The following is a 24,020-nucleotide window of genomic DNA, read 5'->3' as shown; positions in this document are numbered from 1 at the left end:
TTGTGTGGCGAGCGTGCATACAGGCCATGGTGGTTGAGTGCACTATTTATTGTTTTCTTTGAAACAATTGTACCTGCTAATTATAGGTCTTTCTGAAGCTGCTCTCCACGAGTGGTCTTTAATCTTAAATCTTGTGAGGAGCACCTGGTCCTGGCCAGTTTATGGTGAAATTATGTTCTTTCCACTTTCAGATTATGGCCCCAATAGTGCTCACTGGAACATTCAAAAGTTTAGAAATCCTTCTGTAAACACTGCCATCAGTATGTTTTGCAACAATGAGGTTGTGAAGATCTTTAGAGAGGCCTTTTACCCATCATGTGATGTTTCTTGTGTGACACCTTGGTAAAGCGACACCTTTTTATAGGCCATCAGTTGGGACTGAAGCAGCTGATAGTAATTTGCCCTGACAAGGAGCAGGACTGCTTTCTAATCATTGATAGATTTCAGCTGTTGTCTTGGCTTTTCAATCCTTTTTATACCTCCATTTCTTCAGGTTTTCCCTGTGTCATTTCACATCATTGCACATAATCTATGAACATCTATGGTTTGATTTCTTGGTTTGTGTAGATTACTTGGGATATTACTCACATCTGGTGAAAATTTCATGTCAATAGCACCTTTAGAAATATAATTACTGAGAAAAATGCTAAGTATTCAATACTTATTTTACCGGCTGTACATGTCTTGAAACCAGGAAAATCGTTCTGCTGGATGCAGCTCTCTGTGTTGCCAGTGGAAATGTGAAATCATCTGTCCATCAGAACCCAAACTTTTACAAGAACTTACATAAGAATAATTAATAATTAGTGGTGGCCAAGTGATTAGTGCACTTGGTTTCAGTGCGGCAGGTTCCGGCAGGTACATTTTTCCATGTAATGTGGAGTTTTGTCAGGAAGGGCATCCGGCGTAAAACTTGTGCCAATTCAACATGCAGCTCCTCCTCGGATTTGCTGTGGCGACCCCGAGTACAAACAAGGGAGCAGCTGAAGGGACTTAATGTTACAAGGTGCTGTTATGTTACTCTGTGTGTACGCACTGCATGCATGTCACTCTGTGTGTGTGTGTGTGTGTATGTGTGTGAGAGAAAAAAGACACACTATGTTACTGTGTGTACCTTTGTGTATTACTTGTTTACGACTGTGTTTACATGTGTTTTCTGTGTACGTGTAGTTATTACTCTGCTTGTGTGTTATTGTATGTAGTTTACTTTGCGTGTGTGATTGTACTAATGTGAGTGTGTGTATACCTACTGTTAATCTGGTCGTCTGTCCAGTTTGTCTGTTGTGTTGAGGGAACACAAGAGAATCATAGACCACTCCGAGGACTCCCCGGTCCTCTGATGATGGCACCAGATGACCAAATCCCTGACAAGGAACACACACACACACACATGTGGACTTACTGATATCTGCAGTGTGTCTAAGCTTTTGAAGTCTATCTTAGTACAACATTACCAAAAACGCAGGCTTCAGCAAAGCAGAAAAACCATTAGTCGGAACACGGCGAGGAGAGTTTAGCTTTTTAACAAAGAGAATGAACACTTACAGCAGCCAGTGACTGCATGACCTGTGTGTGTGTGTGTGTGTGTGTGTGTGTGTGTTCCTTCTTCTCACCGGTGCAGGGACTACAGAGCCCTCGTACTCCAGATTGACCACAGCTACGGTTACTGTGGAGATCTGCCTCAGGTGCTCAATGAGCAGCTGACAGCAGGAAGGCAGGACTGAGGACAGGACTGTGCACGACACACACCGTTAGCAAATACTCAACACAAACAGGGCAGATAGACAATCAGCAGCTAAAAACATGTTCTGAAAGATAATTTTAGAAGTGACTGTGGCCTTTTACATTTAAACCACACTTTTCTTGGTGACACTAATAAAATGTGAAGCTCTACAGTTGCCAAGTAGATCTCTGCAAAAGGATAAACCAATGACAAATACTAGTAGGGCACTCAGACAGCGTACGTACCCACGTTGATGGCCAACAGCCCTGTTTACAGTTGACATTTAACTTTGAGCTTTTTCGTTGTAACTGGGTTGTTCCTTGGATCATTCCTCAACAGTTTTACAGCCAACTGTGGGCATTCTGTTGATACTTCATAACACCAACCAATAAGAATGTCACCAGTCATCCCTTTAAAGAGCTGTTGAATGAGCACGTGCATCAGCTGTCAAGAGACAAAATGACTTTCCCATGATATAAATTTTTAAATACCAATGGGAATAATGACTCACTGCATGCTTACAGTTTGTCTATATGAACAGTGTTACGTTCTCCATCTGTGCAATGTTATACAAATAATGAATGTTTATGAGTTCAATGGTACGAATATTTCATGAGGTGAAAGCTGGAACATACATTCAACGAGGCGAAGCCGAATTAAAGCTTTCACCGAATTAAATATTCGTTCCATTGAAAGAATGTAAAAACATTCATTATTTGTTTCATATAACAGCTAAAATAGATCCTTGTCATTTGATATTTTATTAATTTATAAACAACAGAAAAGGGACTTGCATTTTGGTGTTCCACTCCTGCTAAAGTCCAAATTGTGACATGTAGTCCGGTGATGCTGTGTACTGACTTCAGACTTACATTAAAAAAAAACAAAAAACTGTGTAGTTCCTCAGTCCAGTCAAAAATCACGTCAGCTCTTCATGCATCCAGACGGCTTACAGCGGAGTGGATTTTGTGTGTGTGTGTGTGTGTGTGTTTTAGTGTGTGAATTAGCAGCGTCAGTTAGCTCAATCAAATCGCCGTCTCGGTAGAGTCGTTGTCCCCCGCACGCATGCACATGCAACCCGGTTGGTGCTTGTGCGCGTGTGTACTACCAAAAAAAAAAAAAGACTGTGTACATCCTCAATGCAGTGAAAAAAAAATCCTGTCAGAAATTAGTCCAGCTTTTCATTTTAACTTCCTGCCAACAGTCACCAGACAGCGCAGTGGATTTGTTTTGTGTGTGCGCGCACGCACTGTTGTGTGTGTGTGTGTGTGTGTGTGCGCGCGCGCGCATGTGCATGTCTGTGTGCGGACTCGCGTGCATGTACGTGCGCATGCATGTGTGTGTATGTGCGTGTGTACGTGTGCAGAGTGCAATGGTACCAAATATAAGGAACCAAATTTGCACTCTAAATGGAACCAAGCTGCACTCTAAATGCAATGCAACACAAATGGGATGAATTAATCCATGTCATGTGACACACAAAGCATCATTCAAATCACAAGGATCCACTCAGCTGTTGTGTTTTTTTTGCATCAAAATACAAACTGATATGCATTTTAATGGTGTATTATTGGCAGATACATGTTCGTTTCAGTGTTTAACATCCTGTGATAACTGAATCCTCCACATTTGTCTCCAAACAGCTGAGCTGTAAGGAGGAAGATATATGATGACAAAATTGGCTTCAAACCAGTCATTAAGGTTGTGTTTTTCATTCACCATTTATTTTATTTTTTATGCCTTGTATTAAATTCAGTTGCATGTTCATATTATGTGCTATTTTGCATTACTATGCACAGGGTGTACATGTGTGTTGCTCCTAATATATATGACAAAATTACTGTGCTTGACGGGAGATGTGCTTTTAGGTGATCTAAAGTCATGGGCGCAATTTGGTGGGGGATAGGGGGAACATGTCCCCCCCACCTTTTCAACCAGGGGGGACAGAATATGGTATGTCCCCCCCACCTTCTGACATATATGTGTGTATTTGAAACATGCTATGCCAGTCTTATGTGCAAAACCATGTCAGAATAGTATCTTTGTTTCTGCAAGTTTGTATTTTTAGCAGCATTGACTTGTTTACAACACCTGTTTCTTGTTTGTCACATTCGGAATTTTCTGGGACTGCATTTGCCCAGATTTGAAACGAAAAATAGTTGCCTCTAGGGACTAGTGTCTACACATAAGTATCAATGGACCATATGCTAATTTACTAAATTCTGAAAGTTAGAAAAGGAAATCAGAAAAGCTATCTGGGACCTCAGAAAGCCCATCTGCAATTATTGCTTGATCTCCAAAATCAGTCTATGCAAGCGAAATTATTAAAATGTTTCTTGTGACAGGTGATATGAAAACAGCAGCTTTGTGCCTGATGGCACTTTAGTTTTAGATGAGCACGTCCATGACGAGTGCAAATACATTGAAAATCACAACTGTATCGGTGGAAGTAGTAATGACACTAGTGTTCAGTCATGTGGCACAAGACAGCAGCCTTTGTGTTTGGACTAAAAAAGCCTCATCACTCAGAAACCTGATGACAGATACTTAGCACCTTTACAAAAAAATGAAGATGTGCACAGATCGTAAAGGCTAAACCTGCTGCTTTGGTTTTCATTCTTCACACATTAAACCAATTCCTCCAAGTACAACCTTTAGCTGGCACTGCAGAGACAATGTGGTCCACTAATACAGTCTCATCCTCCACATGGATCTACAAAAACACATTAAAGAGTCTGTTAGCAGATTTGCAAATGCTGTGATGAATGTAAAGATTTAATATAATACAGTCCACAACAGCACAATTTGGACACATGGAAAACACACACACAGTTGTCTGTTAGTATATAGACTAGCTGATTACCCACCCCAGGGCAGGTTTTTCACCTCCAACTTAGCCCAGATTCCAAACTGTTAGGGCACGACTAAATCTGCTTCAAGAAGAGGCAGCTGCTTATTACTACGACTACAGTTACTTGCAAAAATGAAGAGGTAGAAAGTTTAAAGGAAAAAAAAGAAGAGAATAGAAAAGTATGACGCCAACGTTTTAGCGCACTTGTTGATGGTGATGCAGCACAAAAGTGTCTCTCACCCTAACTATTACTACTAAAGTGTTCAAAAGCCTACGTCACTCCCCGTATGTCAAAGTATGTCTGTGCAAACTTTGGCTGAATTTTGAGGTGTTGTTTTGACAGAAGACGGATATACGAGGTCTGTCAATAAAGTAACGGTCCTTTTTATTTTTTTCAAAAACTATATGGATTTCATTCATATGTTTTTACGTCAGACATGCTTGAACCCTCGTGCGCATGCGTGAGTTTTTCCACGCCTGTCGGTGACGTCATTCGCCTGTGAGCACTCCTTGTGGGAGGAGTCATCCAGCCCCTCGTCGGAATTCCTTTGTCTGAGAAGTTGCTGAGAGACTGGCGCGTTGTTTGATCAAATTTTTTTCTAAACCTGTGAGACACATCGAAGTGGACACGGTTCGAAAAATTAAGCTGGTTTTCAGTGAAAATTTTAACGGCTGATGAGAGATTTTGAGGTGAGACTGTCGCTTTAAGGACTTTTCACGGTGCGAGACGTCGCGCAGCGCTCTCAGGCGGCGTCATCAGCCTGTTCAAGCTGAAAACCTTCACATTTCAGGCTCTATTGATCCAGGATGTCGTGAGAGAACAGAGAAGTTTCAGAAGAAGTCGGTTTCAGCATTTTATCCGGATATTCCACTGTTAAAGGAGATTTTTTTAATGAAAGATGTGCGGACGGGTCCGCGCGTCGGGATGCAGCCGCCGCGACGCTCCGCCACAGGAAAAACACCTCTGTTGAAAGCCTTAAGGACAAGTTGGAACATGTCCTGCCTGTTAAACAATTTCTCATATACTCACTCCACTGAAAGCCATCAAAAGCCGCCTGGATTTTACAAATGGTTATCAACACGGAGGTGTTTTTCCTGTGCTGCCGCACCGCGTCGGCTGCGTCCCGACGCGCGGACCCGTCCGCACGTCTTTCATTAAAAAAAATCTCCTTTAACAGTGGAATATCCAGATAAAATGCTGAAACCGAATTCTTCTGAAACTTCTCTGTTCTCTCACGACGTCCTGGATCAATAGAGCCTGAAATGTGGAGGTTTTCAGCTTGAACAGGCTGATGACGCTGCCTGAGAGCGCTGCGCGACGTCTCGCACCGTGAAAAGTCCTTAAAGCGACAGAATCACCTCAAAATCTCTCATCAGCCGTTAAAATTTTCATTGAAAACCAGCTTAATTTTTCGAACCGTGTCCACTTCGATGTGTCTCACAGGTTTAGAAAAAATTTTGATCAAACAAAGCGCCAGTCTCTCAGCAACTTCTCAGACAAAGGAATTCCGACGAAGGGCTGGACGACTCCTCCCACAAGGAGTGCTCACAGGCGAATGACGTCACCGACAGGCGTGGAAAAACTCACGCATGCGCACGAGGGTTCAAGCATGTCTGACGTAAAAACATATGAATGAAATCCATATAGTTTTTGAAAAAAATAAAAAGGACCGTTACTTTATTGACAGCCCTCGTATATACACTCAACAAAAATATAAACGCAACACTTTTGGTTTTGCTCCCATTTTGTATGAGTATGGAATCTTTATGATCAGGCAAATAATGTGGAATATTTTTCAATATGATTGGAGCATCTTTTAATTTTGACCTCTGTGTAATTCTTCAATTGACCCCTACCTGACCACCGATTGAAAATTCAAGTGGCCAATTGGATTTTTCAAAAGAGGATTGTCTGAGGAGTATTTCTGCTGAATTTGATGCTTTTATCACCATTTGCAGGATTCCCCTCTAAATATTCTCTTATGTGCTGCACTACCAAGACACCCAGACAACCCAGAACAAGTTCTAGGCTTCTGTGGCTGTGATTGGAGAAATTGTGCATAATGCATATTTTGCATTTTGTATCACCAATTATACAGTTTCATGAAGAAGTGGTATAGAGGAGGGTTTTCTTTCACCAAAACAGAGTCATAAGTTGTGTTTGCAGCTGGTAGACATTGAAACCTACAAGGCAGGTGATCTCCAGGAGCAGGGGTGGTGTCCGGCAGTCTGGATAGTCCAGGAGATAGTCTCCTGGTCTAGTGATAAGTCTTAAATGCTTACTGGAGTTGGTTGAAGCGATTATTGGACAAGTAAGGCACTAGTAGTCATTTAAATACTTTTGAATTATTTTTATGCTGAATTTTCTCATGATGGCCACCAATCCTTAAAACAGCGATTTACAAAGGGTAGGTAGTGGGCCCCTTGATGGGCCATGAAGGCACTGCATGCATGCCCAATTAAAAATAAATAAAAAATAAAATTACCCAAACCATTTCAGTGTACTAACAGGCAACTGTGTGTGTTGGGGGTGGGGGATATACACTCAACAAAAATATAAACGCAACACTTTTGGTTTTGCTCCCATTTTGTATGAGATGAACTCAAAGATCTAAAACTTTTTCCACATACACAATATCACCATTTCCCTCAATTATTGTTCACAAACCAGTCTAAATCTGTGATAGTGAGCACTTCTCCTTTGCTGAGATAATCCATCCCACCTCACAGGTGTGCCATATCAAGATGCTGATTAGTCACCATGATTACTTTTACACATAGCGGTTCAGATATACAACGCGAGCAGTCACTGTATATAAATGTCAAATGCAACATTTTTCAACCAATCACATAACTTTTCTGATCAAGATGATATCAAGATGCTGATTAGACAACATGATTATTGCACAGGTGTGCCTTAGGCTGGCAACAATAAAAGGCCACTCTGAAATGTGCAGTTTTGCTGTATTGGGGGGGGGGGCAGAAAACCAGTCAGTATTGGTGTGACCACCATTAGCCTCATGCAGTGCAACACATCTCCTTCGCATAGAGTTGATCAGCAGCCAGATACCACTGAATGTGAGCATTTGCCCCCTCAAGTCAGTTACGATGACAAGCTGCAGTCAGGTTGAGACCCCAGTGAGGATGACGAGCATGCAGATGAGCTTTTCTGAGATGGTTTCTGACAGTTTGTGCAGAAATTCTTTGGCTCTGCAAACCATTTATTGCAGACGATCTTGGAGGTGAACATGCTGGATGTGGAGGTCCTGGGCTGGTGTGGTTACACATGGTATTCGGTTGTGACGCTGTTTGGATGTACTGCCAAATTCTCTGAAACGCCTTTGGAGATGGCTTATGGTAGAGAAATGAACATTCAATTCACAGGCAACAGCTCTGGTGGACATTCCTCCAGTCAGCATGCCAACTGCATGCTCCCTCAAAATTTGTGACAACTGTGGCATTGTGCTGTGATAAAACTGCACATTTCAGATTGGCCGTTTTATTGTGGCCAGGCTACGGCACACCTATGCAATAATGATGCTGTCTAATCAGCATCTTGATATATGCCATACCTGTAAGGTGGGGTGGATTATCTCGGCACAGAAGTGCTCACTAACAGATTTAGACAGATTTGTGAACAAATCAAATCAATTTTATTTATATAGCGCCAAATCACAACAAACAGTTGCCCCAAGGCGCTTTATATTGTAAGGCAAAAGCCATACAATAATTACAGAAAAACCCCAACGGTCAAACGACCCCCTATGAGCAAGCACTTGACGACAGTGGGAAGGAAAAACTCCCTTTTAACAGGAGGAAACCTCCAGCAGAACCAGGCTCAGGGAGGGGCAGTCTTCTGCTGGGACTGGTTGGGGCTGAGGGGAGAGAATCAGGAAAAAGACATGCTGTGGAAGAGAGCAGAGATCAATCACCAATGATTAAAAGTAGAGAGGTGCATACAGAGCAAAAAGGGTTGAATAAAAAGAAACACTGGGTGCATCATGGGAAACCCCCCAGCAGTCTAAGTCTATAGCAGCATAACTAAGGGATGGTTCAGGGTCACCTGATCCAACCCTAACTATAAGCTTTTTCAAAAAGGAAAGTTTTAAGCTTAATCTTAAAGGTAGAGAGGGTGTCTGTCTCCTTAATCCGAATTGGGAGCTGGTTCCACAGGAGAGCAGCCTGAAAGATGAAGGCTCTGCCTCCCATTCTACTCTTACAAACCCTAGGAACTACAAGTAAGCCTGCAGTCTGAGAGCGAAGCACTCTATTGGGGTGATATGGTACTAAGAGGTCCCTAAGATAAGATGGGACCTGATTATTCAAAACCTTATAAGTAAGAAGAAGAATTTTAAATTCTATTCTGGAATTAACAGGGAGCCAATGAAGAGAGGCCAATATGGGTGAAATATGCTCTCTCCATCTAGTCCCCGTCAGTACTCTAGCTGCAGCATTTTGAATTAACTGAAGGCTTTTCAGGGAACTTTTAGGACAACCTGATAATAATGAATTACAGTAGTCCAGCCTAGAAGAAATAAATGCATGAATTAGCTTTTCAGCATCACTCTGAGACAAGACCTTTCTAATTTTAGAGATATTGCGCAAATGCAAAAAAGCAGTCCTACATATTTGCTTAATATGCGCATTGAAGGACATATCCTGATCAAAAATGACTCCAAGATTTCTCACAGTATTACTGGAGGTCAGGGTAATGCCATCCAGAGTAAGGATCTGGTTAGACACCATGTTTCTAAGATTGTGGGGCCAAGTACAATAACTTCAGTTTTATCTGAATTTAAAAGCAGGAAATTAGAAGTCATCCATGTCTTTATGTCTGTAAGACAATCCTTCAGTTTAACTAATTGGTGTGTGTCCTCTGGCTTCATGGATAGATAAAGCTGGGTATCATCTGTGTAATAATGAAAATCTAAGCAATGCTTTCTAATAACACTGCCTAAGGGAAGCATGTATAAAGTGAATAAAATTGGTCCTAACACAGAACCTTGTGGAACTCCATAATTAACCTTAGTCTGTGAAGAAGACTCCCCATTTACATGAACAAATTGTAATCTATTAGATAAATATGATTCAAACTACTGCAGCGCAGTGCCTTTAATACCTATGGCATGCTCTAATCTCTGTAATAAAATTTTATGGTCAACAGTATCAAAAGCTGCACTGAGGTCTAACAGGATGAGCACAGAGATGAGTCCACTGTCTGAGGCCATAAGAAGATTAATTGTAACCTTCACTAATGCTGTTTTTGTACTATGATGAATTCTGAAACCTGAGTGAAACTCTTCAAATAGACCATTCCTCTGCAGATTATCAGTTAGCTGTTTTACAACTACCCTTTCAAGAATTTTTGAGAGAAAAGGAAGGTTGGAGATTGGCCTATAATTAGCTAAGATAGCTGGGTCAAGTGATGGCTTTTTAAGTAATGGTTTAATTACTGCCACCTTAAAAGCCTGTGGTACATAGCCAACTAATAAAGATAGACTGATCATATTTAAGATCGAAGCATTAACTAATGGTAGAGCTTCCTTGAGCAGCCTGGTAGGAATGGGGTCTAATAGACATGTTGATGGTTTGGAGGAAGTAACTAATGAAAATAACTCAGACAGAACAATCGGAGAGAAAGAGTCTAGCCAAATACCAGCATTACTGAAGGCAGCCGAACATAAAGATATGTCTTTGGGATGGTTATGAATAATTTTTTCTCTAATAGTTAAAATTTTATTTGCAAAGAAAGTCATGAAGTCATTACTAGTTAAAGGTAAAGGAATACTCGGCTCAATAGAGCTCTGACTCTGTCAGCCTGGCTACAGTGCTGAAAAGAAACCTGGGGTTGTTCTTATTTTCTTCAATTAGTGATGAATAGTAAGATGTCCTAACTTTACAGAGGGCTTTTTTTTATAGAGCAACAGACTCTTTTCCAGGCTAAATGAAGATCTTCTAAATTAGAAGACCTAGAGAAAAACAAGACCTAGAGAAATAGGTCTTGAATTCAGCTCATGAAAAATGGGAGCAAAAACATAAGTGTTGCATTTATATTTTTGTTCATTGTGTGTGTGTGTGTCTGTGTGTGTGTGCGCACACACACATACATAGATATATACATATATATACATATATATATATATATATATATATATATATATACACACGAGGTCTATTAGAAAAGTATCCGACCTTATTATTTTTTTCAAAAACCATATGGATTTGAATCACGTGTAATTGCGTCAGACAAGCTTGAACCCTCGTGTGCATGCGTGAGTTTTTCCACGCCTGTCGGTTGCGTCATTCGCCTGTGAGCAGGCTTTGAGTGAGGAGTGGTTCAGCCCCCTCGTCGTTGTTTCATTGCCAGGAAATGGCGGAATGATTTGGGCTTTTGTTCCATCAGAATTTTTTCAGAAACTGTTAGAGACTGGCAGCTGGAAACCATTAGAAAAATTTATCTGGCTTTCGGTGAAAATGTTACGAGCTTGGTAGAGAATAAGGAGTGTTACTGTCGCTTTAAGGACGGCCCCCAGCGGCTGTGGGGCGCGCCGCGCTCTGAAGCCGCCATCGACAGGCTGAACGACCATTTCATTTCTAAACGGATGGCTGTCTGGATCCGTGACCATCGTGTGCCATTTCTCTGGTTATCACAAGAGCTGGACATCAACCATTTTCCAGCAGATTTCACTTTTAACAAGAGATTTTGTCATGGAAAGCCGAGCGGAGGCTTCGCGTTTCACAATGGATTCGCTACTGGAGCGAGACAAAACCACCTCCGTTTTGGTCTCACAGGACGGCTTTGAGATGGCGTTCAGACAGCTGTCGGTGGTTTTTCCATCGAGTGATTATCCGAGAAGTTGTGGATGTGCCTGGACATGCCAGAACATGTCCCGTGAGGCTTCATCACGGCGTTGCTTTGCGCCATGCGGCACCACCACGACACGCGAAGCCTCCGCTCCTCTTTCCATGACAAAAACTCCTGTAACAGTGGAATGTGCTGTTCATTTCCAAACTGGACGCTGTGTTTTATCCGGGACGTCATCTGACTAGCACAGGAATTGTGAAAAGACGTGGACATCAGCACTTTTTCGGCACACTGAGACAGACGTGCGGAGGAATTCCGCGCGTCGCGGTGGTGCCGCATGGCGCAAAGCAATGGCGTGATGAAGCCTCACGGGACACTCCTTATTATCTACCAAGCCCGTAACATTTTCATCGAAAGCCAGATAAATTTTTCTAATGGTTTCCAGCTGCCAGTCTCGAACAGTTTCTGAAAAACATTCTGATGGAAAAGAAGCCCAAATCATTCTGCCATTTCCTGGCAATGAAACAATGATGAGGGGGCTGGACCACTCCTCACTCAAAGCCTGCTCACAGGCGAATGACGCAACCGACAGGCGTGGAAAAACTCACGCATGCGCACGAGGGTTCAAGCTTGTCTGACGCAATCACCTGTGATTCAAATCCATATGGTTTTTGAAAAAAATAATAAGGTCGGATACTTTTCTAATAGACCTCGTATATATATATATATATATATATATATATATATATCAGGCCCGGATCCAGACCGGTTTGGACCGATGCAGTTGCATCTGTCAAATTTGTTTACACATCGTTCGCCATCGGTAAAAAAAAAAAAATCTTGAATAATCCCGAATAGTACCGAATGTGTCCCCGCGGTGAACACAGCTTTGGTTTTCATGTCAACCTATAGTCCGTAAATTATACGGATTTTTCTGAGTTTCAGAGTCATACGGACGTACAAATAAAGTCGGATATTCAGGGTTTGGTCTGTAATCAACCGTTTCTGCAGCGCGACTCCACTTTGAAGCCGTGAACCATTGAACCAATGCTTCGATTCAATGGCTCGTGGCTCTTTGATTTGCTGCTCTTCAGAAGCAGCAAGTCCGCTTCTTAACCCCTCTCAAAGCCATTAAAATATCATGAGTCATTTTTGTGTTTATTAAAGTCATCAAACGAGAATCGTCCTCCGTTCCATTCACACAGCTCGAAACGCTGCACAGCTCTCTGCTGAGACAGAGTCCGGTCAGAATTAATAACTTCAAAATGAATTGCCGCTTTAAATAAAATGACACCTCTTTCCAAACGTTGTAATACAGACAAGAAACTACAATCGACTAAAATGTTTTTTTCCTCCCAAAATGAAACGTGCTGTACATCCTGAAGTGCAGCATAGCAGCTGTAAGAGCTCAGCTCAGATGTATGGAAAGACATTCATGCCAATAATGTCTGAAAGGAAATGCTTTTGAGAAAAACTACAGATTTTGTTTATTCCTATTCCTGTCCAGAGATCAAGGATCCACCATGTAGAGTTTATTATATCCAAAGTTTAAGGATCCAGTGACCAATTTCATATTTATTTACTTTAAGACTCAATAAAATGTTCAATTTCAATTCAATTTCAATTTAATCGGCTTATGAAGTGCCAAATCACAACAAAATCTAAATATACTAAAACAAATACATCACAATTGTACACATATCACAACTGTGATATGAGTACAATTGTGATGTATTTGTTTTAGTATATTTAGTCATGGACATGATGAATATTGTTACCTGCTGGACTGTTTCCAATTTTGATTGGTATCAATGGAAAATGTCTTCTGTGAATTGTCTGTATCTCAATATGTTATTATTAAGAATATATGCAGTCATATTTTTATTGATTTTATCAACTGAAAAAAAAATCATATATACAAGTAAATTAAGGTATAACTGAAAGATTTTGACAATAAATTTGATCCTGTTTACAGTCAATTTTGTTATAGTGTTTTTTTAGGACATAATATTCATACAAATAAGAAGTGTTCACTATGGTCCATGAAGTATAATAAATATATTAAAAGAACTGTGACAGTGTATGTTGCACACAAATAAAAGAATGAAGATTACTGAATAAAAAGACGCGTACAATTTTTATTTTATCATTGGGCAAAAATGCATCTGTCAGATTTTCACTCTGGATCCAGCCCTGATAGATATATACGAGGTCTATTAGAAAAGTATCCGACCTTATTATTTTTTTCAAAAACCATATGGATTTGAATCACGTGTGATTACATCAGACATGTTTGAACCCTCGTGGGCATGCAAGAGTTTTTTCACGCCTGTCGGTTACGTCATTCGCCTGAGGGCAGTCTTTGAGTGAGGAGTGGCCCACCCTCTCGTCGATTTTTTCATTGTTTAGGAATGGCTCAGAGACTGCTGCTTTGTTTGATCAAAATTTTTTCAAAACTGTAAGGCACAACTGAGTGGACACCATTCGATAAATTCAGCTGGTTTTCGTTGAAAATTTTAACGGCTGATGAGAGATTTTGGTGTGTAAGTGTCGCTTTAAGTCGTCAGAGAACAGAGAACTTTCAGAAGAAGTCGGCATGAGGAGTTTATTCGGACATTCCATTGTTAACGGACATTTTGTAATGAAAGAACGTGCAAGCAGAGTCGCATGTCGGGCCGGACCCGACCGCGGGGGGTCGCGACAGGAAAAACACCTCCATTGGAAACCTTAACGGGCAAGTTGGAACATGCCCAAGCTGTTAAACAATTTCTCAGTTACTCACTTCGCCACGGAAACGACTCGGCGAATTTGCGCGCACGTCTTTCATTAAAAAATGTCCTTAAACAGTGGAATGTCCGCATAGAGTCCTCATGCTGGCCTCTTCTGAATCTTCTCTGTTCTCTCACAACGTCCTGGGTGAATTAAGCCTTAAATTAGGATGTTTTCAGGTCGAAACAGGCCGACGACGGCGCCTGGATGCGCTGCACGACGTCCTGCTCTGTGGGAAGTCCTTAAAGTGACAGAAACACCCCATAATCTCTCATCAGCCGTTAAACTTTTCACCGAAAACCAGCTGAATTTCTCGAATAGTGTCCACTCGGATATTCCTCACAGGTCCAGAAAAAAGTTTGATAAAGCAACGCGCGCCATCTCGAGCAGCGTGTGAAACAAAGGAATTCAGCCGAGAGGGCAGGACCACATCTCACTCAAGGCCTGCCCACCGGGAAATGACGTCACCGACACGCGTGAAAAAACTCACGCATGTGCACGAGGGTTCAAGCATGACTGGTGTAATCGCATGTCATTCAAATCCATATAGTTTTTTTTTTTAATAAAACTGCCGGTTAGTTTTATAATATACCTCGTATATATATTATATACATACATACATACATACATAATTATTACTCGAGCGCATTAAAATATGGCCATCAGGTATTGTGAAGGCTTTGCATCCATCCATCCGTCCATTTGTTCATCTGTCTGCACTCAGTATAAGTCCAGTCCTATTACTGCCAGTCTTCCAATTCACAGGAAACATTCTTGGGACACAGACCTTGGACAAGTTCAAAGATGGCTAACTTTGACATATTTTAAGAGGTTAAAAAGTTACATTCTGTTTCCTATTTTTATGCTATGAATTGGGGGGGGAGACAGCCAATCAGAGTAGAGTGTCACTGTGACGTCGCTGGCTGGTCTCTCTCTGGCGCTCCAAAACTGCTTTGTTTCTGTGTAAATATAACATATAATATAGGGGAGGTGATTATCTAGTGGTTAACGTGTTGGGCTTGAGGCCAGAAGATCATGGGTTCAAATCCCTGCCTGACTGGAAAATCACTAAGGGCCCTTGGGCAAGGCCTTTAATCCCCTATTGCTCCTGGTGTGTAGTGAGCAGCACTCTGACATTGAGGTGAATGTGAGGCATAATTGTAAAGCGCTTTGAGCATCTGATGCAGATTGAAAAGAGCTATATAAATGCAGTCCATTTATATAACGTTTCCCATATATTATGTAAAAATTAGTGACAAATAAACACTTCTAAAACTAAAAACACTGTTTTTGTAACCTGATAACACATCTGGAGTGATTTACAAGATATCTCACAGACATCAGCGTGCACACACGTCACATGTGGTCAAAGCTAACTTCCACTCTTTTCAAACGCTCATGTACAGTAGTGTTCAGAATAATAGTAGTGCTATGTGACTAAAAAGATTAATCCAGCTTTTGAGTATATTTCTTATTGTTACATGGGAAACAAGGTACCAGCAGATTCAGTAGATTCTCACAAATCCAACAGGACCAAGCATTCATGATATGCACACTCTTAAGGCTATGAAACTGGGCTATTAGTAAAAAAGTAGAAAAGGGGGTGTTCACAATAATAGTAGTGTGGCATTCAGTCAGTGAGTTCGTCAATTTTGTGGAACAAACAGGTGTAAATCAGGTGTCCCCTATTTAAGGATGAAGCCAGCACCTGTTGAACATGCTTTTCTCTTTGAAAGCCTGAGGAAAATGGGATGTTCAAGACACTGTTCAGAAGAACAGCATAGTTTGATTAAAAAGTTGATTGGAGAGGGGAAAACCTATACGTAGGTGCCAAAAATTATAGGCTGTTCATCTACAATGATCTCCAATGCTTTCAAATGGACAAAAAAACCAGAGACGCGTGGCAGAAAACAGAAAACAACCATCAAAATGGATAGAAGAATAACCAGAATGGCAAAGGCTCACCCACTGATCAGCTCCAGGATGATCAAAGACAGTCTGGAGTTACCTGTAAGTGCTGTGACAGTTAGAAGACGCCTGTGTGAAGCTAATTTATTTGCAAGAATCCCCTGCAAAGTCCCTCTGTTAAATAAAAGACAAGACATGTGCAGAAGAGGTTACAATTTGCCAAAGAACACATCAACTGGTCTAAAGAGAAATGGAGGAATATTTTGTGGACTGATGAGAGTAAAAGTGTTGTTTTTGGGTCCAAGGGCTGCAGACAGTTTGTGAGATGACCCCCAAACTCTGAATTCAAGCGACAGTTCACAGTGAAGACAGTGAAGCATGGTGGTGCAAGCATCATGATATGGGCATGTTTCTCCTACTATGGTGTTGGGCCTATATATCGCATACCAGGTATCATGGATCAGTTTGGATATGTCAAAATACTTGAAGAGGTCATGTTGCCTTATGCTGAAGAGGACATACCCTTGAAATGGGTGTTTCAACAAGACAATGACCCCAAGCACACTAGTAAACGAGCAAAATCTTGGTTCCAAACCAACAAAATTAATGGCTCGCAGATGTGAAGAAATCATGAAAAACTGTGGTTATACAACTAAATACTAGTTTAGTGATTCATAGGATTGCTAAAAAAGCAGCTTGAACATAATAGTTTTGAGTTTGTAGCGTCAACAGCAGATGCTACTATTATTGTGAACACCCCCTTTTCTACTTATTTTTTACTAATAGCCCAATTTCATAGCCTTAAGAGGGTGCATATCATGAATGCTTGGTCTTGTTGGATTTGTGAGAATCTACTGAATCTACTGGTACCTTGTTTTCCATGTAACAATAAGAACTATACTCAAAACCTGGATTAATCTTTTTAGTCGCATAGCACTACTATTATTCTGAACACTACTGTATGTGCACAGGCACACCCTCCTGCAGAGACTGTTAAAACATAAATAAAATATTGTTTATGACTGACTGATTGAGTTTATTCTGCAACATCAATATAGACATACAGAGGTGAACGTATCAGTGATACACGGATAACACAATAAAGCATAAATGCTTATTTCCACTGTGGCCCTTATAAAATTTTCACGTGACAAAATAGAATAAATGAATGAATTTATCTGGCATGTATACACACACACACACACACACACACACACACACACACACACACACACACACACACACACACACACACACACACACACACACACACAAAACACAAAAAAACCTCCTTATAAAAAAAAAAAAAAAACGATTCCACAATCAACCCGTGGAGCCGAAAGGGTGTAGGCAGAAGCAAAAGCTTATATACACCCACACCTTTTACCATAAAAAATGTACATATATATACTCATAACAAATACCAAATGAAGCAGACAATTTAGATTAATCAATGAACTGAAATTTTTCATCACAATAAAAACAGTAGTGCACAAAGCACAATCCAAAAAGCAAAAATACAAATCGGTAAACTTAATTATTCATACTATAACAAGAAATAATATTATTTTTATAAAGTCTTTTAAAGCCAACTAAAGTACCAAATAATTTAATGTTATCAGGACAATTATTCCAAATATTTACACCTTTTACAGAAATGCAATGATTTTTTTAAACGGTAGTTCGAGTCTTTAATTTAAAAAAAAAATATGTTCCTCTCAGATTATAACTGGAGTCCTTCAGTTTAAACAGATTTTGGATGGATTGAGGTAGAAGTTTATTTTTTGCTATATACATAATTTGTATTGTAATGTAATCGACTAAGTCCCTGAATTTCAAAAGATGTAAACAGATAAACAGTGGGTTACTTGGCTCACGATAAGGTGTATTAATGATCATTCTTATGGCTTACTTTTGTAATAAAATAATGAATTGGTATTTGTCTTAATGTGTGTTTCCCCAAAACCCAATGCAATATGTCATATATGGAACAATTAATGAATAATAAAGTAATTCGTAAATATTGGGGGAGGAAATCTTGTGCTTTATACAGAATCGCAATGGCTTTTGGCATGTTATTTTTAACATAATTTATATATGTTTTCCAGCTTAATTTATCATCAATAAAAACTGAAATTTTGTTTAAGTTACAATTTCAATTTCAATTTCAGCATCATGTAATAGAAAATTTCTACTTAAATTCCTGGAGTTATTTCCAAATTTAATACACATTATTTTAAAAGATGAAGAGATAATTTATTTGAATCAAACCATTGTTTAAATTTCTGTAGTTCCTCTTGATCATGTCCAAAAGATGTCCCACATGATCCCCACTACAAAACACAGTTAAAAAAAAAAAAAAATACAACTCAGGGACTTGGAAACCAAACATCAATATTTAAAAGAAACAACAATGGATGAAGGACTGAACCCTGTGGCACCCCACATGTGATCTTCAAAAATTCAGAATTTATCCCCCCAATATGTACACACTGATACCTACTGTGTAACTAGCTAGCTATCCAATGTGCCAATCCTCTGATACCACACTTCTGCAATTTATCCAATAGTAAGGTAAGATCTATGGTGTCAAATGGTTTCTGTAAATCACAGAAAACCCTTACAGTGTATTGCTTAGTTTCGATTGCATGTGTAATTTGTTCAACAAAGTCAAAGCCAATGAAGTCCCAGTGAGATCAGATTTCAAGGTTCTGCTACTAACCTATAAAATTATTCATGGACTGGCACCTCCCTACCTAGCTTACCTAATTAAGGATTCAATTCAAAGGATTCAAAGGATCCAAAGAAATTTTATTGTCATATGCACAGAAGAACATGTTCCCTGCACAATGAAATGTGTCTACTGCATTTAACCCATCCTAATTGCCAGTAGGAGCAGAAGTCGCCATTAGGCGCCCGGGGACCAGCTCCAGATGTACATCCCTGCCTTGGTCAACAGCAGGGCTGAGCAAACCAACACCGACCCATAACAAACAACACACACACAACACACAACACATAGGCCGGCCCGGTACATAAAACATATATATAAAAGCAAAACACGAGGGAAAAGGAGAAAAAAAAAAAAACCCTCATAGCCGCTGCACTACACAGCGGCAATAAGGAAAAAAATCCCCATCAGCACAGAAAAACAATAATCACACAGACAAAAACAAGGACACAGGACGACAACCGAGATTTGAAAAGGACCAGTTTATCAGAACACTCCGGAGGCAGCCTGTTTGGCGCCGTCAACGGCCTTGTCCGACAATCCTGGAGGGGGAGGGAGCAGCCCTGCGCAGTCTGAGTAGTCCTGAACAGTTCTAACACAGTCAACGTCAGAGCTGGAGAAGCTGAGGGGAGGGGGGAAGACCAGGAAGCGAGGCTTAAGTGTTGATCTTCTGAGGAGGTTTTATCACAGCGACCTTGAAGTGCAGCTGTATTTGGGGAAGCCAAATGAATAGCCAGATTAGCAGACGCCTGAAAGATTCCACAGTTCTGAAAACAGAGTGGCTCTCAATGCATCTGAATGTAGAATGTGGTCTTCACAGACGGTCAGAGCGGGTTTAAACCTATTAAACCTTACGTACCGGCCCGGGCTTTACGTTCTCAGGGTGCAGGACTACTTTGTGTCCCTAAGGTGAATAAGAAGTCTGCGGGTCACAGAGCTTTCTCTTATCGTGCCCCTGTTCTGTGGAATGATCTCCCTGCGTCAATAAAACAGTCAGATTCTGTGGAGATTTTCAAGTCCAGACTTAAGACGCACTTATTTTCCCTTTCATATGGCTAGCATACTGGTACAGTTTTGTTTTACGCTTTTTACTCTTTTAATTAATTTATTAGTAATTGGAGCAGGCTGCGGCCTCAACTTTACCTAAATTCTGGCTAGTGGCCGGCGATCACCTTAGTATTTCTCTGTTTTTCTTGTTGTTTAATGCTGGCAAATTATACAGTATTTTTTGTCTTTCTGATGCCTGACTCTGTTTTTTCTCTGTTTAAGGTGCAGCTCCATCCAGAGATGAGAGTTGTATTCGTGTTGGCGATCCTCCTGTCCTGTGTGCCAACAGCATTTCTTGTATATTCATCCATGAATTGTTCTATAATTTATGTTTGTAGCATGGCCCAAGCAGAGGGTCACCCCTTTGAGTCTGGTCTGCTTGAGGTTTCTTCCTCAGAGGGAGTTTTTCCTTACCACTGTTGCTCTGGGGGTTGGTAAGGTTAGACCTTACTTGTGTGAAGCGCTATATAAATGAAAATAAATTGAAACTGAATTGAAATGGTATGAATCTTTCTAAATCCATATTGCTGTTCACTGAGTATATGATGTTTAACTATGAAATCATTTAACCTCTTTACAAATACCTTTTCCAAAATTTTTGTAAATTATAGTAACAGTGAAATTGACCTATAATTTGAAAAGACATGTTTGTCACCAGATTTGAACAATGGTATCACTTTAGCTATTTTCATATTAGAAGGAAATTTCCCAGTCATTAATGACAAATTACAAATATAAGTTAAAGATTTCACAATACAGCAATTTTTTTTAATCAAAAACATGTCAAAATTAACTGTCAATTGATTTTTTTCTTTTAATTTATGAACCATGCAAATTATTTATTTTTCATCAGTTTCTTTAATAAACATTGAATCCAGAATTGTATTGGCTGTTTTGCTGTTGTCCAAAGAATACATTTTAGGGATACAATTGCTAAATAGTGCAACAGATAAGTGAAACAATCATGCAAATGGTGAGAAAAGCATCAAATTCGGCAGAAATACTCCTTAGACACTCCTCTTTTGAAAAAAAATTGGCCACTTGACTTTTCAATTGGTGGTCAGGTAGGGGTCAATTGAAGAATTACAGAGGTCAAAATTAAAAGATGCTCCAATCATATTGAAAAATATTCCACATTATTTGCCTGATCATAAAGATTCCAAAAAGGTATAGTTTGGACTATCTGTGACTGAATTCTATGGAGTTACGGGATAAATCAGCAAGAATGGTGACAAAGGTCAGTGTCATTTTGTACAGGGGTCAAAAGTTAAAGTTGCTCCAATTTTGGTAACAAGTGATGCAAATTATTGGTTGAGCTAATAGGATTAATAAATGGAATAGTGCTGACAGTGTTGAATGCTTGGTCTCCAAAGTAAAGGTCAAACAAGGTCTACGCCTATTGGATTCTATGACATGTGACATATGTTACAGCGTAACGTGATAAGTAAGGATGATACATAGTCCAAACTATTCCTTTTTAGAACCGTGCTAACTTTATACCTGTTTGTCTATCTTCCAGTTATTATTCGGAAACAAAGTACCAAGAAGCAATGACAAACTGAGCATAGCAGAGATAACCAGTATTCTGTGAAAATTAGCAGAAAATAAATAAATAAATCAGAAACCAAAAAAGTTTGGAAAAAAAAAAAATAACCCTGACAACACCACAAAAAAAAAAAACCCTTTGATTCAAGTGCAAGAATTAAATACATACACTTGACATTTGATCACATCCAATTTAGGTTATGAAAAGTCACTTCCAAGGTAATATTTTGTGGAATTGGAAACGAGTGGGGCAGTACGGTGGCTTACTGGTTAGCACTGTTGCCTCACAGCAAGAAGATCATGTGATCGATTCCCACTTATAGCCTTTCTGTGTGGAGTTTGCATGTTCTCCCTGTGTTTGCATATATTCCCTCCGGGTGCTCCAGCTTCCTCCCACAGCCAAAGAAATGCAGGTTAGGGGAACTGGAATCATTAAAATTTTCCATAGGTGTGCGTGCAGGTGTGAATGTCTTAGCTTGCCTATATTTGGCCCTGCGACAGACTGCCGTCCTGTCCAGGGTGTACCCTTCCTTATGCCCAATAACAGCTAGGATAGGCTCCAGCCCCCTGCGACCCTTAACTGGAGTAAGCAGTTGAATATGAGTGAGTGAGTGGAAACTCGTGTTGGCGGAGGTTTATGCTTGTAGTGAAGATACACTCATTCAGAATTAATCCAATAAAGTACATCAATTCGCTTTTCCAAAAAGGACTGATGTCTCAAACTTTTAACCTGTGTCCTGGTTCCACCTGGGGATATCTCCTGAAACATTCCCTGATAGCCTCCACATTCCAGCAGCACTATCCATTGTCTATAATTCAGTTTTCTTCAAGGGTGTTCCTGAAACTAGTTATCAGTGAAATTCCGGTCACTGTAAGTTATTGGACATAACTGCCACATATCAATGAAAGAGACTTTCCAAACCAGCCAGGATGCCTCTCCCTTCACTCGAGAGTGAAAACAAAAAAGGCATCTGTATTCTTGTGCTACAAATAACATTATTTTATCCTATATAATTTGTATAATTAATCAAAAAGACATTGCATATTGCAATCAATTTAACCTGACATGTTTTATATTATAACTTGGTGTATGTTAAATGTGATTCTTGAATTATTAATACTTTGCAATGGTGAAATGTTTTTCTTTTAATCAATGGTTTGTTTTACTACACTCTAATCGTATTTGTGGTTGTTAAAAGAACCTATACATACAAAGTCTATATCAATATATTCAATATCTAAGTATTTGAAACCTCTCTGACTTTCTCTGAGTGAAACTACACACCAAATGGGTGGAGCTTAATGACGTAGAATCCATGTTAAAGCCGCTCACTCTCTTGTTCCCTCTTGGCTTTTTCGCTCGTCTCTGACATAAACTTACTTTTCTTTGTGGCTGAACAGGCCCTATTAGCTAAAAGCTACCATGTGGCTTTCCTTGTTCATTCATTTGTTCATTACTTTGTAACTTTTGACAGCAATGCTCCAGCCTGATAACTCTTTTTAATAATTTATTTATTTATTTTTAAATAGACAACTTCCTAGCGGAGTTTTTCAGAATAACAGCGAATTTACAGAAAAGTGTTTTTTCTTTTTACTGTAACTTTACAACATCACTTTCAAGCCTTTAACTTTTTCTAAGTTTACAAGGACTTTTAATCCTTGGGTCAAGTGAACCAAGACGGACCTGCAGAACCACTGGTCTGTCCTGCCAGCAAACCAAGCCGAAACCACATCTGGTATCACTAAATTCCAATCAGATTTATTCACTTAATTCCTTAAACTTCTTTCACTGCTTTAACTTTCAACGTCTCATGAATAACGAAATGTGTCCATAAAATAACTAATCATTGTTCTTATAGTCAAAATGCCGGTAACCTGTTCATTTCTTGTATATTTGTAAATAAAAATGTAAATCTCTCTGCAATGGCTTTATTGTGTTCAGGTGGAAACAGTGTGGGTCAATCATATCATAGAAGTTACAACTTTCAGATTTGAGAATGACATGATTTGAGACTGATTAATGAATACTGATTAATGTTTAAATTAAAATTCCTGGTCTGTAAAAAAAATAATAGGTGGTGCCCCTAATAATTTTGTGGTAATTAAATATCATTCCAATTAAATATTACCTTTACTAATGAGGCATGACTTACCTTGGTCCCCACAAGGAGGACATTTCAATATTAAAGATGAACAAATCTTAAAATTCAAATTCATTACATTTTTAGTCCGCCCATTTGATCCAAATGATTATTTATTCTTAAATTGTTGATTATATTGGTCCCCCGCTGGTGAGGCACCCTTACAATTTTGGATTTTAATAATGATTAAATATTTAAACGTGCTACAGTTAGATTGATGCCGCCAATAATTATTGTAAATTACGCTACACCCTCTACGAACATGGTGCTGTAGTTTACATGTGATTTACCATGTTCTTAATTTTGTACTTAATGTATTTGATACCAACAAGATAAATTTTTATACTGCTGTGCCTCTTTCTATTGACAAATATTGTGTGATGGTGTAATTTGGATGTGGAGCAACCTGGACACATCATTGGTAATGAACTCAGGATCATCACGTTTCACGTGTCCGCATCAGACACCTTTCCCTGAGTGACCAAGCCAGTGGAGATAAA

General features: G+C 39.7%; 1 protein-coding gene across 2 annotated transcripts in view; it reads right to left on the bottom strand.

Annotated features, from left to right (window-relative positions):
• ppox (protoporphyrinogen oxidase) overlaps positions 1 to 24,020 on the bottom strand; it is a 69,305-nt gene that overhangs the window by 3,543 nt on the left and 41,742 nt on the right. For both annotated transcript variants that reach the window (XM_034173936.1, XM_034173935.1), the window contains exons 9-11: positions 4,376 to 4,436; positions 1,614 to 1,732; positions 1,251 to 1,364 (exon numbers count right to left, since the gene is read on the bottom strand). In XM_034173936.1, coding sequence (XP_034029827.1) covers positions 1,251 to 1,364; positions 1,614 to 1,732; positions 4,376 to 4,436 — 294 coding nt within the window. The remainder of the gene's footprint in view (positions 1 to 1,250; positions 1,365 to 1,613; positions 1,733 to 4,375; positions 4,437 to 24,020) is intronic.

The sequence above is a fragment of the Thalassophryne amazonica genome, chromosome 7, assembly GCF_902500255.1.
Source record: "Thalassophryne amazonica chromosome 7, fThaAma1.1, whole genome shotgun sequence".
Taxonomy (NCBI): Eukaryota; Metazoa; Chordata; class Actinopteri; order Batrachoidiformes; family Batrachoididae; genus Thalassophryne; species Thalassophryne amazonica.
This window is presented reverse-complemented; position numbering and strand designations above follow the sequence as displayed.